At 39.0% G+C, this 17,946-nt stretch overlaps 1 protein-coding gene across 3 annotated transcripts; it reads left to right on the forward strand.

Moving 5' to 3' along the window:
* The first annotated feature begins 118 nt into the window (after nucleotides 1–118).
* HPS5 (HPS5 biogenesis of lysosomal organelles complex 2 subunit 2) lies at nucleotides 119–17,839 on the forward strand. Of its 3 annotated transcripts, none has more exons than XM_035311589.1 (21): nucleotides 119–261; nucleotides 497–656; nucleotides 1,072–1,182; nucleotides 2,021–2,085; nucleotides 2,590–2,782; nucleotides 4,556–4,689; nucleotides 5,012–5,227; nucleotides 5,541–5,612; nucleotides 5,838–5,926; nucleotides 6,873–7,051; nucleotides 7,275–7,433; nucleotides 8,552–8,711; nucleotides 10,710–10,833; nucleotides 12,402–12,548; nucleotides 13,282–13,356; nucleotides 13,918–14,519; nucleotides 15,841–15,964; nucleotides 16,129–16,284; nucleotides 16,756–16,875; nucleotides 17,185–17,298; nucleotides 17,621–17,837. In XM_035311589.1, exons 2-21 carry the CDS (start codon nucleotides 519–521, stop codon nucleotides 17,730–17,732), a joined length of 3,090 nt encoding a protein of 1,029 aa, XP_035167480.1. In that variant the 5' UTR covers nucleotides 119–261; nucleotides 497–518; the 3' UTR covers nucleotides 17,733–17,837. The 3 variants fall into 3 exon arrangements, with proteins under 3 accessions (XP_035167480.1, XP_035167481.1, XP_035167483.1); XM_035311590.1 differs by lacking the exon at nucleotides 119–261 and adding an exon at nucleotides 275–346; XM_035311592.1 differs by lacking the exons at nucleotides 119–261; nucleotides 497–656; nucleotides 1,072–1,182; nucleotides 2,021–2,085; nucleotides 4,556–4,689 and having other exon boundaries at nucleotides 2,596–2,782; nucleotides 17,621–17,839.
* The last annotated feature ends 107 nt before the right edge of the window (nucleotides 17,840–17,946 follow it).

A 17,946-nucleotide genomic window follows, 5' to 3' on the forward strand; every position in this document is an offset into this window, starting at 1 on the left:
CGCCCCGCCCCCCGCCACGGGTCACGTGCCGCGGGGGGCGGCCGCTGGCGTGAGGCGGCGGCTGAGGGCTGAGGGGGGGCGGCCGGGAGCCTCCCCTGGGGCTGCCTCGGGGGGCCGGGGGCCGCTGCGGCGGTGTCTGTACGGGGCCTCCTGCGTCCTCCCTCCCCGGCTGCCCGCCTCTGGGTTTTGGGGCAGCGCACCCCTCGGAACTTCTCGCGTTCCGCAGCAGAAGTGCTTCTGGCTCCCTAACGCTCCCCAGAGGTAGGCTGCTGGGGCTTGCCATGGGTACTAAGCGTCAGTGATAGGCGTCTACCTGCAGAGCTTGGGCAAAGGAGTTTAAAACCGGGTGCACGGGTGTTGTTGGTATGCTGAAGTCTAATGCCCCTTGAGCATTTTCCTCTTCTTGTAATAGTCTCTTTAAACACAAAGCATCTGTTGTAATACTAAAAATTGGACTAATTGAGGAACCTACCTTCTTTTTGGCAGGTGCTGCCAGATGCTGAAGCTGTGATGTACCCATGAGTGAACACTGCCTGCCTTATGCACCTATGGCCTCTGCGCCAGTCGTTCCGGACTCTTACAACCATGTCCTGGCAGAGTTTGAATGTTTGGATCCGTTGCTTTCTGCTCTCAGGCTGGATTCTAGTCGTCTGAAGGTGAGTTTGTGATGTTTGGTTTTGTTATTCAATTAAAAAAGTTATCCTAATCAGTTTGTTGTTCTAATTAGCACACAAGCTTTATCATGTTCTTTGGGAGTTTGTGCGTGTTAGCTTATGGGTGGTGTGCTGTGGAGAAAGAAGAAGTGAAGACAGAATCCTGCTACAGTGTTTTTTTTAATGCAATTGCAGGGTAAAAAATACAATCTTAGATAGTTGCTATGTTCTACCATTTGTTTGGATCTCAGAAAAAGCAATTTTATTTTCTTTAGTGATGGCTCTGCTGCTAGTGTTTGAGGAGTGGCACACAAAGTTGGCAAGCGATGAACGCTTTAAAAGACAAAATAATAATGCAAAGAAAAGATACTGTACTTACTAGTGTCTGTGTTCTGCCTGATGATTTTTATGCCTTCAGTGCACATGTATAGCTGTGTCGAGGAGATGGATAGCTCTAGGCAGCTCCGGAGGAGGACTGAATCTTATACAGAGAGATGGTTGGAAGCAAAGGCTCTTTCTTACTCATAAGGTAAGGGTAAAATATTGTGGACAAAAGTGTCCAGGGGAATTGAGACTGGGAAAGATGTGTTTTCATGTTGATTTTATTAAGAGTCAGTGGGCATTTTCAGCTTGTTAAATTGTCCAAATAAGGTAACATTTCAGACTGCTACGTGTTAAAAAGGGTTGTGGTACTGGTCTGTGTCCCCAGAGCATGTGGTGTAATGTGTTTCTTGAGGTGTGAAAGAAATGGCTTGAGAGGGACAGATCTCTGCTTATCCGATTCTTACTTTTAACAACATCAGCAAAGTCACCCCCTGAATGTTTGAGTCAAAAGAAAACCCTCTAATGTGTAACTAGAGCAGCCAACATGTGGATAGCTACTAATGTTTGGGTATCCAAACTGTGAACTACCTGAATAGGCAAAAAAAATGTAGGCTTGTTTGTTTTTTCTGAAGGAGGTCAAGGAATAGGGATTGCCGTTCCTATCGCCCCATACTGTTTCCTGGGAGCCATTGTTGCTCCCACTATAAAATGAATGCAACCATCTTTGGAGGTTGCAAACATCTTGCGTAGTTCTGGCAAAACAACTTCCATAGGTACAAGGACAGGAGACTGATTTCTGTGTTCCCAGGCTGGATGATGAGCTGTTGATTCTCTTGATCCAGTCATGCTGTTGACTGCTGCTTCTTAGAGTAAGCTCAGTGTTTGCAAACAGAACCCAAACAAACAAAAGCACCCCTATCACCACAAACTGGTAGCAGCTGTTGACGTTAATCTGTTTTATTTCATAGAGATAAAAGTTGTGTTCTGGCAAAGGTAGTACAAGAACGTTTCTTACCCATGCTTACTGCCATACATGCTTTCAGGAAGGTGCCATTTCCCAGGTTGCCTGCTGTTTGCATGATGAAGACTACGTTGCTGTTGCCACCAGGTGAGTGATTCGGAAACCCTAATGGCGGATAAATATTTTGAAGTAACTTCTGAGTTTCAGACTGACATCTATTGAGAACTTGGAGGGGGGCAGGGAATTAACTGGTAGAGACTTCAACAGAATTATTTTCTGCGTAGTTTGCTTATTATTTTTTCTGGCATAATTATTTTAGGAAGAAACTTTTATTTCTGTAACAGAACATCTGTGAGAGAGCTCAGCATGCAAAGATATGATAAATGTACCCTTGAGACCCTTCAGCATCAGAAGAAATGTTTTCAGTGACATGGCAGGGTGAAATTTGCAGTTAATATCACTTACATTGTTTAAAATTTAAATGCATATTTTTCCTTATGCTTAGCATCCTTGCTGGCATTGCCTGCTCTGAGGTGTACTTCTTGCTTAGGTTTTCTATTTTTTTGGGATAATACGTTTTTGTCGCTGATAAAACACTGAATACATTTAGAACACTTACGCTCAACCTGTGTTTTCTTTTAAATGTTGCAGCCAAGGTCTTGTAGTAGTCTGGGAGCTGAATCAGGAACGTCGTGGGAAACCAGAACGTATTTATGTTTCCTCTGAGCATAAGGGCAGAAAAGTCACGGCTCTATGTTGGGATACAGGAGCCCTCCGTGTTTTTGTAGGAGATCATGTGGGGAAAGTATCAGCCATCAAGATTAACACATCAAAACAAGGGAAGGTAAAGTAACTTTTTTTTTTTTAAAAAAAAAAAAGAGATGTAGAGCAGAGGAGAATTTGTTTTGGGTGTTGGGAAAACAAACTTTCTGGGTCGCTTTGACTGCAAGAGAAACAGTCTACTGAGATAACAGGAGAAATCCTTGCAATTCCATACCCAAACCTTTTTTTTTTTTTTTTTTTTTAATCTAATTTAGTAACTCAGTGTAAAACTGTTTTCAAATTTATAGAACTAAAAACTTTGTGTGATTTAGCAACACAGAGACGCTGGATTCAGACTGACTTTGTGCGGGTAGGTTCTGACAGAAATTTGTCCAGACTTTAGAGATTTGAGCAAATCCACAGTTCATCTTAAATTTGTTTGCTATGATCAAGATCAAGCATGGTCTCATAGAATTCCCTTCAGTACAGGACAGAGCAGTGTTAAAATAGTGTGTTTGTACTGGCCGAGCTTCTTCCTCTTGGAGTTGACAAGTATCCAAGTACTCAGTTTTGGCATTGCTGAGCCTGATGGACTCCTTGGACCCCTTAGACTCCAGGTGCAGTGTCAGCCACATGTTTTGGTCCTCAGCTCATCTGTCAGCCTGAGAAAATGCAGTCAGACTGATTTTTTTCTGGGCTTCCTGGATCAGTAAGAAAGTTGTACTTGTTTATCCTTCTTCTTAAATGTGTATTTCTTGGGCTCTGTCTGGATACTCTCATTCTTGAAGGTGCGGAGTAGTTAAAACAAATGGTGGGTGGACACAAATTTTAAACCAATTACACGTTGTGTAAAAGGCACGCATGTTAATGAATAGCAGCCTGATTTCCAGTCTTTCAGTGTTTCAAGTTTTATCATGACTAGGTCATTTCCTTCTCCTTTTAGTTGGTGAGATGCAGCACAACCTGGGAGTAGGCATGTTCCTTCAGGTTGTTTCCATCCCTCGTGAGAGATTTTAGAAGGAAAATTGTCTTAAAAGTAAAACATTGCATTTAAAGAGCAAGAAAATCAGCTGTGGAAGGATAGGGGAGAAGGGCAAGACCAATGAAATATGTGCCTGCTTGGGCCTGTTAAGGCTGTTGAGTCTCAAATGTAGTGCAGTTTGTTCAAAGTAAGCAATTGACACATTCCTAACAATCAAGACAGCTTTAAACTGTCAAACATGGTGATTGTCCACTAGAAAATGGGAGCACACTTTGCAGCAGTTTTGTATTGATAAGAAGTCTGTCTAGGACTTTGTTCTGGCACCCATGCAAGCTGAGAGACTTGAGTAATTAAGAGCATTTGGGTAATTCACTGTTGGGTAATAGAAAAAGTTTGTGGGTTATTATAAACCACCTAAATCTGATGGATTTTTTTTTTTTTTTTTTATTCAGTAATCCCTCAGATCTGTCTCTATAAGAATTGACTGAAAGTACCCATGGAGAGAATTGAGAGAATTGGCAAGTGCACAAAGCTTACAAAAGAGTAAAGGACCCTCCTAAAGTTACAAAAACACACTCTTAAAAAAAAATAAAAGTCTGTGTGCTATAGGATAAAATTTCTTTTTTTTAAAACTTCGGTAATGAAAAACTTCAGTAATGGTTTTGGGAAGAGGATGATTTAGATTCCTCTAATCTCAAAGCATTAGAACCTTGTTTCACAGGGGGAGAGAAGAGAGGAACTGCATTGCCTTGCTTTGTCTTATGCTGTATATTCAAGTGTGAGCCTTTTCTGAATTATGCCATTTTAACTTAATGAAATAATCTTTATGCTGAACCCAGTATGTGTTTTTCTTCTTTTTTCTTTAAACTGTAGGCTGCTGCCACTTTTGTGATGTTTCCCGTTCAGATTATAACCACTGTAGATTCCCGTGTTGTTCAGCTCGATTATTTGGATGGAAGACTGCTCATATCTTCACTTACACGTACTTATTTGTGTGATACAGAGAGGCAAGTTATGTTTTACTTGTAAAATAAAGGACTTGAAAGGCTGCTATGCCACCAGGTGGATTTACTGCAGAAGACTTTTTTTCAGCAGCTGCTGAAGGAGGAAAAAAAGTTCATGATCTGAGCTTTTACTTAAACTAATAAATATTGCTGCACCCCATATATTATAAACTTTTATGTGGGTTTCAGAATTTTCACTGCAGAATTTAGAAGACAAACAATCAGTTCAGCAATTAGGATTTAGTATTTTCATTCTTCAAGAACAACATAAAATTAATTAGAGCCTTTGTTAATGCTGCCTTAACAAATGCATTTTCTCCACTAGAGAGAAGTTTTGGAAAATTGGTAACAAAGAGAGAGATGGAGAATTCGGAGCATGTTTCTTCCCTGTTGGAAAAAACAGCGGGAATCAGCAGCCACTCATATATTGTGCGCGGCCTGGCTCAAGGATGTGGGAGGTGAACTTTGATGGGGAAGTGCAAAGCACACATCAGTTCAAGCAGCTGCTCTCATCACCACCTCTCCCGGTTGTTACTCTCAGGTAATGCATGAGCCTTACCGGTGATAAGCAAGCTAGGGACTCCGAGACTAGCTGAGAAGATGAAATAAACTCCCAGCGCAGTCAAACTTTAACCCTAGCTGTCCTCTTAACATGTTTCCATCTAATAATGAAAACCAGTAGTTAATTACTCAACTAAAAGTGCCAAAGCCTTGGTTCTGGAGGTGTTTCTGTGACTGTAGCAGTGAACTTTGCTGTTGTAAGACTATATATATTTAAGTTGGGTTTAGATTTAAAGATTAAGAATGTGATACTGTTATGGTTATGTCTTGTAATAGATTGTTTTTCTTTACAGGATGGATCCTCACTACACAACTTCCAGCTGCTCTCCACAATCTTTATCTTTCCCCAAGCTACTGTATTTGACGTGAGTGTTGGTTTCCTGTTGATAAAGTAGATTTAAAAATCCTTCCAAAAGTTGTGTATGCTCCTAATTTGTATTATCAACCTAACATTTTTTGCGTAAGAATTTTCCAAGTATTGTGTTAAACAACTGTCTCGTTTACTGTACTTCATGTACGTAGGGATGACGTTGGCTTACGATGACTACTTCGATTAACTTTAGCCTGGTTAACATCTGCTTTTCTTGCAGTGAGCATTATGTCGTGACCTGGACAGAAAGAGGCATTTATATCTTTGTTCCCCAAAGTGTTCAAGTCTTACTCTGGAGTGAAGTAAAAGGTAAACTTTAAGAATCGTAGTTTGTAATATGGTTTGTTATGTTTGTCATATCTGAAGTCCTTGTCTAACACGAAGTCTTTCAGGCTCCATTTCTGCAGCTGGATTGCAGAATGTTTATCAAAGAAATCACTTTTGTTGTCATCTGTTGTACCCTTGACTACCCTTCTTCCCACCCCTTCCAGCCAACTCCTCCCTCCATATTTCTGAGAAACAAAACCTGGTATAAAGTGAATCTTCAAGTGCAGTAACAAAATACTTTGAGGTAATAACAAAACCCACAGTACTCTTTCCCCATTGCTGTTTATTCCCAGGTATCCTGTGAAGGATAATCAAACTGCTGAAAGCTGAAAAAACATTTTTCTAACATCTAACATATTTGTCACATGAGTGATGCCTCAAATAGTGATATGTGTATGGTTTTAGGCACAGTCCTACAACTGTTGGTCGTTGTCACTTGACTTCTTCCTTCTGCATCTCTCCCACCTTTTGGTGTTAAGTTTCCGATGTCTATGTCTTTGAATGTTTGCACATAGCATAACTATTTCCTTTGGAAACTGCTGAAAGGTCAAAGAGGTTTTCTGCTACGGAATCTTTTTGTTCTTTTTCAAGGCTAATATTGGTGCACCTCTCTCATATTTATCAATCTTGGTTTGGCTTTTCATTCTTCAAAGGAAAAGGGAACTTTAAGTAGCTTAAGTGTACTTTTGGATGCTGTCTAAAAATGCAACTCTGGAAAGTTTTGATACTTGAATTGTGCTTTATAGTTGTTAGATGCTAGCTTAGTGCTTTGTAGTGTTTGTTCTCCATACCACTTGTGCTACATGTATTAGGCTGTTGCATACACTTGCACTCAGGGAGATAGATTTTCAGCTTCTTTCAGGAACAAAAAAGAATCCTGAGGAACAATTTCAGTCCTTAACATGCTTCTGTGCATCTGGTTTTGCAGATATTCAGGATATTGCAGTTTACAAAAGTGAACTGTTCTGTCTGCATACAAACGGAAAAGTTGTACACCTCTCCCTTTTGCTGGTAGACCGCTGTGTAGATCGCATGATAAGAAGAGGGTTCTGGACTATTGCTGCCAGGGTCTCTTGTCTCTTCCAAAATTCAATAATTTCTTGCAGAGTAAGTAAACACCTCTTTGTAAATGTGCAATATAACTCTATTTTGTTTCCTGTTCTCTTATAATAAGTTCCATGGGTTTCCAAGATTTGTATTTTCAGAGATTTTAAGAAGTCTGCTAGACATTATACTTTTAGTATGAAAATGAGCCTGCATATGTAGTACGTTGTTAATTTTTTCACGCATGCATTAGAAATAATGCTTCTGTTTCCCTGTATATTTTTAGGCAAGAAAAAATTTGCCACTAGACAAGCTGGAGCACTTGAAGTCTCAGCTGGATGCCTCAACCCAACAGGATCTCATTTCACGTCTGGAGGAACTGATCTTGAAAGTGGAACCTCTAGATTCTGCGTGCAGCAGTAGGAGGAGTAGCATTTCATCTCATGTAAGTGTATTGGTAATGCCAAAACCGTGAGCTAGAAGTTTTATCTTTGTGTCTTACAACCATCTTGTTGATTTCTTTGTAGATGAGGCTTTGGTTTCACTGTCTACTATAGGCAATAATACTGTTTTCTAAAGTTACTTGGGGTAGGGAGGCATTAAATACTACTACTTGCATTCTTTGGGCTCTTAGACCCCTGTCTTTCTGTGTTATTTTATGGCTAATGGTTGAGATGTGGACAAAGTTAGATACAAAGAAGCATACAAAGAAAGCTTTCTCCACAGCTGAGTTTTGTACCTCCCTGAGCTTCAGTAAAGGTCATCTTGATTATAACTGTGGTCTTATCTGGTGAATGCTGAATGTCTGAATGTTCAGAGCTGTCCTAGCCCTGTTTTAAAAATGGTCTCACTCTGCAGCTCAAACAGAAAGCTCTAAGGAAAAACTAAAGCATGTTTTTAATACTCTTTTATACATAGAGCTGCTTGGCATTGACTTCGCAGCAGTGTTTCAAGAAAGGGGAAACATTCCATAGTTAATACAACATGAGTTGCTTTTGATCTAAGTATTTAAAAAGTGAAGCTTAAAAAACAGCAACGTGAATTCCATCTGGACATGGTAAAGGAGTTCTTTCCATTAGCAAACGGGAAAGTAAACTATGTGGACTGACCATGAGCCAAAGGGCATGTGTCTAGAAGCAGACAGTTTTAGAGGATCCATAGTTGTGCTAGTTAGGCATGGTTTACTGGTAAAAAGAATGTGGACTCATCTGAATGTGGGTATATGGGGTGAAGTGGGTGGTTTACATATGGGACTAAAGCCACAATGTTTTTGTGTAGTGGTCTTGTACTAAGTACGCCCACTGTTTCACAGGCTGCTTTCCTGAAAGCAGTTGCAGTGTGTGCATCTTTATAATGTCACTGGACTACTCATTTAACAGCACGTGTGCCCTTTGCTGTTCTAGATCTGTCAGTAACCTGATCTTCCATAGGGCTTTCTCAGATGGTGAATCATGAAGTGCTCTTAGGTTATTTCTGTTGGGATGGTTATTTCAATTCATTGCAGGAAGTTGAACAAGGAAGTGCAACTCGAAAAACATCTGGCCCTTCTCCCTTGTCTGACAGGAAAGCTTCAGTGTCTTGGACTCTGGTATATATCGTGTTATTAGTCGAAGAGGCAGTCAGTCCGATGAAGATTCGTGTTCTCTCCACAGTCAAACATTCTCAGAAGATGAGAGACTTAAAGAGTTTCCTGCACACCACGAAGATGAACAGGTGGAACTTGGTAATGTTTCTTCATGAAAATATGTTCTTCAAATGCAGTATGTATTTTACAAGAACGGATTTGCTCTGTGCTTTTATTTTCCACTATCAAGTTATCTATAAATTTTTCTAATTTGTTCAATGGAAACACAGTCACCCTACCCTCCAGTCAAACTCTTTCTTGAAACACTGGGGTGAAATACTGGCTCCACAGAAATAAACACATAAACACAAGCAAGAAAGAATACAAAAGATCCAGAGGGCTTTTCCCAAGCTAGAGTTTCACTCAAAATTTCCCCCCCCTCTGTGTGCAATTCAGTGTTAATAATACTGAGACTGTCTTGGCTGAGTATGGCAGTGTTAACTGAGCTTCAAATCAGATTTGTTTGATGTCCCTATCCTTCCAGTCTTTTTGGTTACGGGAAAGAATTTATTAGTCTTGTCTCTGGCATTATTTCTTCAGGGAAAACAAGTAGGCTTAGGGGGAGTAGACTTAGCTTTCTTGCAGGATTTCGCCTGTAAAGGGGATCACCTCTTACACATTTATACATTAGCATGGGAATGATATAATTGCTAATATCTAACATAACTACTCAGGGAGTTTATTTCTTAACAAATACCTGTTGCTAGCTGAAACGTAGTGAAACAATATCTTGTTCTGTGCTCTGAAGAGGAAGAAACCTGGGATGATAAGGAGCTAGTTGAGGGTGCGGTAGAGAGGCTTTCCAATAAAAAGGCTGCTCTGAGCTGTTGCAGAGATGTTTGAGGGGGAAGACAATTTGGATACTTTGGAGGAAAACTACAGTAGGGTAGGAGAATTCTTGCTTCTCTGGTTGTCAGTAGTGTGTCCTGCTACATGATGTTTGTAGCCCTTATGCTTACATTTGTCACTTTACCTTTGTTCACCAAAAAATTACAAGTGAGAAAATGTGCAGGAAGGATATATTTTCTAACATTAAAACTCTAAAATGAAGGGTCATAGTTCTTAAACTAGTTAAAACTTCTCTATCTGTTCAATAAGTTATAGCAAATTTGCTGATTGTTCCAAGGTAGAGATGTTCTAGATGATTCTTGAAGCACATGTACTTCATTTGGTATTTAAGACCAATAGCCTTAGTGAATGACTTCATTTTTTTTTTTTTGCTGTGCTGCAGCTGGTTTCCCTGATCATATTTACATAAGATATCACAAGTTCCCTTAGGCTGCTAATTTGTATAATGAACAAAAGCAGCCTTTTGGTCCCAGTCAGTTGTGACCTTTAGGTCCTATTGAGGGAGAGTGGATTCTGTTAGAATTTCTGTAACAGTACAGCATCTTTTCTTCTCCGCAGTGCAGATAGGTCTGACCGTTGCAAAACGGTGTTATTTTACTCAAAAGAATCCTTTTTTTCTTCATTACACCCCTTAAAGATACAGTGTGCTTGTACGAGGAAATGACTAATCAAAACACCCTGTAGATTACAGGTGGGTATTTAAGAGTGTAGAGGAACTAGTCAGGGGCTCTATATTTCCTGTGATTCTTCTCAAAAGCCAGAGAGTTATGGGTTTAATTTTGTTTTGAAGTCCCTTTACATAGGAGTTGTTTACACCTTAACTATGACTTGTGTTTCTGTATGTTCAGATATAGTTTGCCTTATGGGAAGTAGGGCTGTGTGAATTGATGCATGTTGCAACATTCAATTTTCCTATCTGCTTAAATAACTGACAGTGGATTAAATCAAGTTTTTTGTCTTTGAAATGAACTGTAAGGTTATGGTTAGATGGTAAGTTTTCAGACAGTTGTTGCTGATTGTCATTTGCCTTGTTGTAGAGCCAAAAGGTTTGAAGTCGGTAATAAAATGGTCCTTGAGACTAGGCAGTGCTTTTCTGTCTCCCCACAATCTTCAACATGAAATACTGAAAAAATATGATTATTCCATGCAGATTATCTAGCAATAAATTCGTGACTTGTGCTTTGTTTCACTGTTTCATTTTTGCCAGGCCATTGTTTCATGACTCTTTATTTCAATTCCATTTGTTAGACAATGTATCACATGCATCTGTGGCGGTTGAGGCTGACCGGAGTGAGACTTTTCTCCCATTCAGTATTCCTTTGTCATTTCGTTCCCCATCTCCTCTCGTCTCTCTCCAGGCTGTGAAAGAAAGGTAAAACTTGCAGGAGGTTCATTCATCCATTACATCCTTCCCTTTTATGTCCTGTGAATTTGTAGCATTGTCTGGTTTAATTCATACTCTGCTCTGCAAAAATGTAACACCTGAAATGAAACACTGGAGATGCAGTCAAGTTTGCTAGGCTATTTAAAGCTTTCACCTTGACTCTAATGAAGATCCAAAGAGCTGCTGTAAGCTTCAGTGCAGCCAAGATTTCAGCCCTACTTTTCTGAATGTCTGCTAAGAATATTTAACATAACCTTGTAAACTGTGGCTGTGGTTTGTACTCAAAAAGAAACTTACTAAAATATCGTTTTAGAATTTAGCTTTTGTGCTGCTTGGATTTTGAATGATAAGGGCTTGTGGGCAAAAATCAAAATATTTGAATGGTGCTAGATAAGCCAAAACACGCTTGTGAAGTGTACTGTCTAGCCTGCCATCTTTCTTCCCTCACACAGGAACCTTTCAGTAAATCTAATGAATTCCTCGAATGTTCATGGAATAATGGTAGCTTATGCCAGGTTCAAGTAAACATGGTAGCGTCCATTTTGTGCAGAAATCAAATTGCCTTTTAAAAACTCACTTCAACATATAAAGCAAAATGTGTTAAATACATAACTTAAATAATTCTTGTGAAACTGGTGTGTTTCTTAATCAAAAAGTTACTGCTTCATAATGATGGTTTGAATCATTACTTCTTTTTTAATCACTTAGGTATGTCAAATATATTCTGCAACAAAAAAATGTAGTTGATATCAATAGTGTGAGTATCTCAGAATAGCCTTCAGACGTGCATGCATTGTTATGAGTTCTTTCTAAATCATAAGCAACTTTCAGGAGTTTGCCTGTAAACAGTAATAGTAATTAGAACTTAGTTTTAAGTACCCTTTATGTTCTATTTATGATTAAATAAAGTAAAATCATATTTTATGGTTAGTTTTTTTAAGTTTCCCTATAATTCTATAAGAAGGTGTGGTGTTTTTGAGCTCTTGATAACAGTTCTCCTCATGGTAGAAATGGGTTTCTGTGTGCTCATTAGGATTTCTCTTGAATAAAATACCTGGGAGGGAAAAAAAAAAGATGACAAGAGAAGGATGTCTTTAGTGAGCTTTATAATCTGAAGAATTAACTTTGAGTGCTGTAAAACCATTTCTTACTATGAAGAGCGCCATAATTTACTAATGCTTTCCTGATGCATTATTAGCCCTAAAATGAAATGTAGCCAATCTGCATTTGTGTGTACAAATATGTCAAAATCTAAGGACTAATGTTAGTATGAGGGCCTGTTTTTTCAAGCAGTAAAAACCCCAAGTCTTGAATACTTCATTGTTTGATTTTATTTTTTTTGTTTGTTTGTTTGCTGATATTATGGACTATGACTCAGGTTCTGAAACTGAGCAGTTTCTTAGGGAGTTTTGTTCTTGTTGGCCATCACTGATGAGATCCTTTTGTCAGATCTTCAGGTTATAAAGATGTCTGAAACGATGGTTTGAATGGAAAAAAAGTGCTTGATTGTTTCAGTTGCGAACTTTGAATTTCACGTTTGAACTTCTGACTTCTAGTGTTTCCAGCTTTGTACGCAAAACGACCGAAAAGATTGGCACACTTCATGTGACTCCTGATATTAGAGGGAGGCAAGAAGCAAAGGATGATGAGCAGCAGCAGGAGGTGGCTGTCAGTCTGGTAGCATCTCCTCAGGAAGAGGGAATGTGAGTGCAAAATCACGTTGTCTTAGCAATTGCATTTGCTGGGTGTTCTGAGGCTAGCAAGCTAAAGAAAATGTACCGTTTCAAGGAGAACAGAGCTCAGCTTGCTTGTTTGTGTTTTACCAGCTGCTGTTTGTTACTCTGGTGGGTTTAGCTGGTTCTTGCTGGCTCCTTACCTAGAAACTGGTTCAGGATGTTGGAGCATGCAGTCTCCACAGTGCTGTAATTACTGGATTGTAAGAATGTAGTGTATTCAGCAACTCTTATGTAGCATACCTGTGATGCCTGCTAGTGGTATGAGTCCAACAGTTAATGTCCTGCGCTTACAGAGTGTGGAGTCCACACACTTTTCTCCCACAAAACATGTTTTATGGTACCTATAAAACATAATGGCTGTCCAATTAACACAGAGCTAAACTGTTTCATATTCCAGTAATTTGATAATTTATGGTAACTTTCATATGGTGTCATACTATTTTTTTTCATTTAGTGTTTTCAGAAATCGACTGTAGTTAGAGCAGAAGCCATAATAAAGGCTACATAAACACTATTATGGTTGCTCTTCATGTCCAATTCATCTGTAACTTCTGTTGAGCTGTTCCTTCTATAGAAATGGGAGCTTTATTTTTTTTAATAATGGAATTAATGTTGTTTCCTGGCAAATCTGAGGAAAATGCTCATGTATATTATTAAATACAATGCTTCAGTGAAGGCTGAAATGAATGTGTTTTTCTAGATCAGAACCACAGAGCTGCCAGCTTCCAGAGGAGGATCACTTAAGAGATCTCAAGGCTGCAACAACAGAAGCTATGTAAGCTGGGCAATTTTTAGTGTCTAGATATGTTGGGCTTTACTAGAAAAATGACTATTTTTTTTCATTGCAAACATGTAAAAATAATGTTCTAAATGTCTATTAATGCTACCTGTAAGGCTCTCATTTTGGTTAATTGATTTGTTTCTCCCATTTAAAACAAAACAAAACCCACTATAAGCTTGGTTAGGACAAAAGGGTAACACTGAGTAGCTATATCCTAACTACAAGCATGCTTAAAACAAACAAAAAACAACCTACAACAATGGCAAAAAATAATGAAATCACAAACACAGGGCGCACACACACCTAACAAAAATCAGTTCTGAAAGAAAGCCTGGGGAAATCAGGAGGTACAACAGCAAATACAGATGGTGCAAGTAGCCTAAATTGTTTGATGCATTCAAAACCACAGAAACAGCAGCTAACTGTAAGTCAAGTTCAGGAGTATACTTTGAGTTGCACAAAACATACATATTTCACTTGTGATGTCTTACAGCTGTGAAGCAACTTAGCAAGTTTCTTTTTTTTTCTTTTTTTTTTTTTTTTTTCTCTCTACAGAGCCAAACTCCAGGATCCCCTGGTTTTGTTAGAACCACAGTGCATGAGAAGGGTTTTACGAGAATGGCTTGTCTATCTGGAAGAAAAATTTGGCAGCAGAGACCAGTTTGATTCCTCTGTTAGGAAGAGCAAGTCTGTATGTGCTGAAGAACAGAGGGAAGTCCTGGAAGAAAACGTGCAAGTAGATCCAACTGGTGGAGATCTAGTAGAAAAAGAACCAAATAGTATTTTGGAAGACTGCTCTGAAAGTAGTGATGAAACTTGTGAAAGCCAAACTGTATGTGAAAATAGTACTAATTTCAAGGGACCTTTGGGTGGCTGCTTTCAAATTTCTGCTCCATGTGACATAGAACCAGATGTTCAGAAAGATCTTGTGGAGCTGACAACTCTGTGTTTTGAGCTGAGTGTGTTTTCTTGTGGAAATGGTGATTCAGAGGAAAGCTCTGATCAAGGTCTGCCACTAGCAGCTTTGTCAACCTTGGCTTGTAGGTTTATACAAAGCTACTTCTTTCTTCTGGATTTGAAAAGACTAAAGCAGTGCATTATAACCACATATGCAAACAGCCCTAATGTATGGGATACATATATCGCAGGATTGAAAGGTAACTAATGAAAATTTTATTACTAGTAGACTGAAAGACTTTGGGAAGAAAAATGAAATAAAGCTTGAAGATTCCCATTTATGCCTGCAAATGTTCCTTCTGTGGATATAGTGGGGGAAGGGGATTGGTGGGTAGAAGGTTTTGTTCTGTTTTGGGGTTGTTTGCGTGGTGTTCCCCAGAAGACTAACGTAGGGAAAAATCTACTGGCTCCTAGGAGAGAATAGTATTCCCTTCATTTTGCAATTCCACAGAAACTACTTCTGAAGCCGTTAATTTATATGGAGTTTGTTGGTTGAACGGTGTGGCAATTACAGGCCAGATCAATGTAAAAGCAAATATATGCCCTTCAATGAGCAGAAGAATCTTATGAAAAATCAAGTATCTATAGAAACAAGGCAGGAGTTAGATGTGGCTTCGGTATTTGCATTGGCAATGAAAGGCCTGACTTAAAGAGCACTGTCAGTGTGAAACCAGGCTAAATGGTCCCATGCAAGTGAATAGCTTGTGATGTCTTCAGACTTCCTTTTTTTTGCAGAAATCCTTTTGACATTTTTGATTTCTCATTAGTCTTATTGAAGTAAAGCTTCCTGATTATACTGGAAAACAGAACTACGTCTGTTCTCTATATTCAGCTTCTGCTTTATGTATTTTCTTTTAAGAGTGACTTAAAGGCTTAGCATTAATTTGGCACTAACGGAGATCAGTCAAAGAACAGAATCTTGCTTTGATGGTTAGCATGTGGTGTTGGGCTTCTGGGAATTTGTCCATAATTTGTATCTTCATGAGAGCTTTAAAGTATTGTCTGTGTTCCCAGTTTGCTCTCAGTTGGACTGTACTCATGTTTGTAGACTGTTACCAACATTTCATCAGGATCTTGGTTTATAATGAATTCTGCTTTCTGTGAAGTCAGTGACCAAACTAAAGTTTTTATTTATTATTAGAAGCAAAATATGCTATACTGAAAACTGCAGATCTACATTATATTCAGCAAGCCATATGTCTTGCAGTGTATTTTTTTTTTTCACAAGAGAAAAACCGCATCCTCTGAAGTCCAAAGACTTCATGAGTGAAAAATATATCAAGAATATTGCTCCATGCTTTCATTGTATCATTTATAACTGAAATTTGGAAGCACTGCCTCCAAGTGATGTTGACTTCCGTGACATTTCATGACTTGTTCATTAAGAAGTGTTCACTTGTTGCTGCTGTTCTGAGGAAGTAGAAAAGATAACTTGTATCTGTACATGTAACAACAGCTCTGCTTTGCTGTTAAGGCAAAACATTGTCTGTATCTTGTAACATGTGGACTAATTTATTTCAGAACTAACTTGTCACAGTCCAGTTGCTTTGGCAATGGAAAATGAAGATATGTTGAAAATATTGAAATTGTTGCGTGATCTGGGGCCCTGGGATGATGGCCCTCTGTTACTGGTACATGCTCAAAGGTAGCCAAGTGCTTTTTTTTTTTTTTTTTTCTCTCCTCTCTTTTCCCTGTGGTTAACTTGCTAGCAGGAATTGATTTTGAGAGCTTCACACTTCATGAAGCTTTCTGGGAATCTCTTCAGAAGATCACCTTTCTGAAAATGGTTTTTGTTCTGTCTCTCTTTAGGCTTTATGAAAAATTTGGGGAAACAGCTCTTCGGCCCTTGATCAAGTTCCACCCCTCTATTTCGCCTTCTGATATCAAGCAGCTTTGTAGGAATGATCCAGCTCACTTTTTAGCATATTTAGATAGCCTGATGAAGTCACAGCCAGAGGATAAAAGGTAAAGGGAATAGAGAGCCTTTCACCTCTGTGCTGCCTTCATCACGCGGATGTTTTTTTTCGTTTAACTGTTGTAATATTTCTGTGCTTGGTGCTCTTTATGTTTCCAAGTTATTCTGCCAGATTTAGTTGGTTTCTTGGTATGGATTTTGTTAGCTTAGGTGCTAGCTTTAATATTTTTTCTGCAACATTCTTTCAAATTAAACTGCTATTCTTGTTCTTGTGCCTACTGTTCAGCATACCCAGGTTAGACAGTATTTAGGAAAAAAAAAAAAAGCAAGGGGAATCCAACCTCTGTCAACTTAATGGTTTTCTGTGGTTCCCTTCAGTTTCTAGGAACATAAATGATTCTAGTTTTTTCCATGCTTCATTTTAATCATGTTTTACTTTTTTGCTCGTATGCAATTTTTACGTCTCCATGTATCTGGTATATTTAAAAATCATTTTTTTCCCCATGTGCTTTGTTTTGTAGGTCATCTCTTCTTAGATCTCTTCTGCAGCCGGAATCAATACGACTGGATTGGTTGTGCTTGGCAGTTTCTCTTGATGCACCACAAAGAGCAAACACTGTGGATGTGGAAGGAAATCCCAGGTAAAGCGGAGTTCACTTGAGGTTCTGAGTGCAGGAAGAAGCTTTAACTGTTCTGCAGTCTTAAGTTTGATATGATACTTTGGATGTCAGTGAATCCTTGGAGCATTTTGCATATTGCAGAGTTCAGCAGAAGCAACCAAAGGATTAAATAACTACCTGTAATACCTTATTGAATGACTGTTCTTGCTGAGACTATGCTGTGTCTCGTTAATTTTCCTGCTTCTATTTGATAAACCTGAATTTCTTGTAGAGAAAACTTTTTTTGAAGAAAACCATTAATGTTTTAAAACAAAATTTTTCTTTGTCTAGGCCACGATCGCATTTGTTTACATGGGGCTACAGCCAGCTCATTCTGCTTTTGATTAAACTCCCAGCTGATTTTGTTACAAAAGAGAAAATGGCAGACATTTGCAAATCACATGGGTAAGATGAAAGATTGCTAATTCTTCATACTTGCTTAGCTGATGCTCTGACCCCAAAAAGATACAAATGAAAAACACTTATCTGCTCCTAGCTTGAATAAGTTTCACTCAGAAACATTTCCTGTTTTGAGGATTAATTTTAAGAGTCCAGTTTAATGCATCTGATACCCCTTGTGTTGTGAGCCCGCTCTGCAATGAGTGGTATGATTGTTGGCATTCAAGAAATTCAGTTGCTTCTGTCTTCACTAAGTGAATATTTAATTACTGTTCATTTCAGTTTAGGCTAAATATTTGATTCCTGGAAATTTTTACTCTTATTTAAGGTTTTGGCCTGGATACCTTTTCCTCTGTTTGGAGCTGGATAGAAGAATAGAAGCCTTTACTAATATTGCTCATTTGGATGATTTGAGCCTATTGAATGAAGAAGATGGTTAGTGAATCTTAAGCTGTGTACACATTTCTGCAACATCAGAACTGCCCTTAGTCTCTACTGATTAAGTTTCTCAAAAGTAGAGTTAAGCTGTTTTTGGTGGTGGTGGGTTCCTTTCCCCCTCCCCTTTCCCCCTCCCCTTTCCCCCTCCCCTTTCCCCCTCCCCTTTCCCCCTCCCCTTTCCCCCTCCCCTTTCCCCCTCCCCTTTCCCCCTCCCCT

The sequence above is a fragment of the Oxyura jamaicensis genome (assembly GCF_011077185.1).
Source record: "Oxyura jamaicensis isolate SHBP4307 breed ruddy duck chromosome 5 unlocalized genomic scaffold, BPBGC_Ojam_1.0 oxy5_random_OJ71292, whole genome shotgun sequence".
Taxonomy (NCBI): Eukaryota; Metazoa; Chordata; class Aves; order Anseriformes; family Anatidae; genus Oxyura; species Oxyura jamaicensis.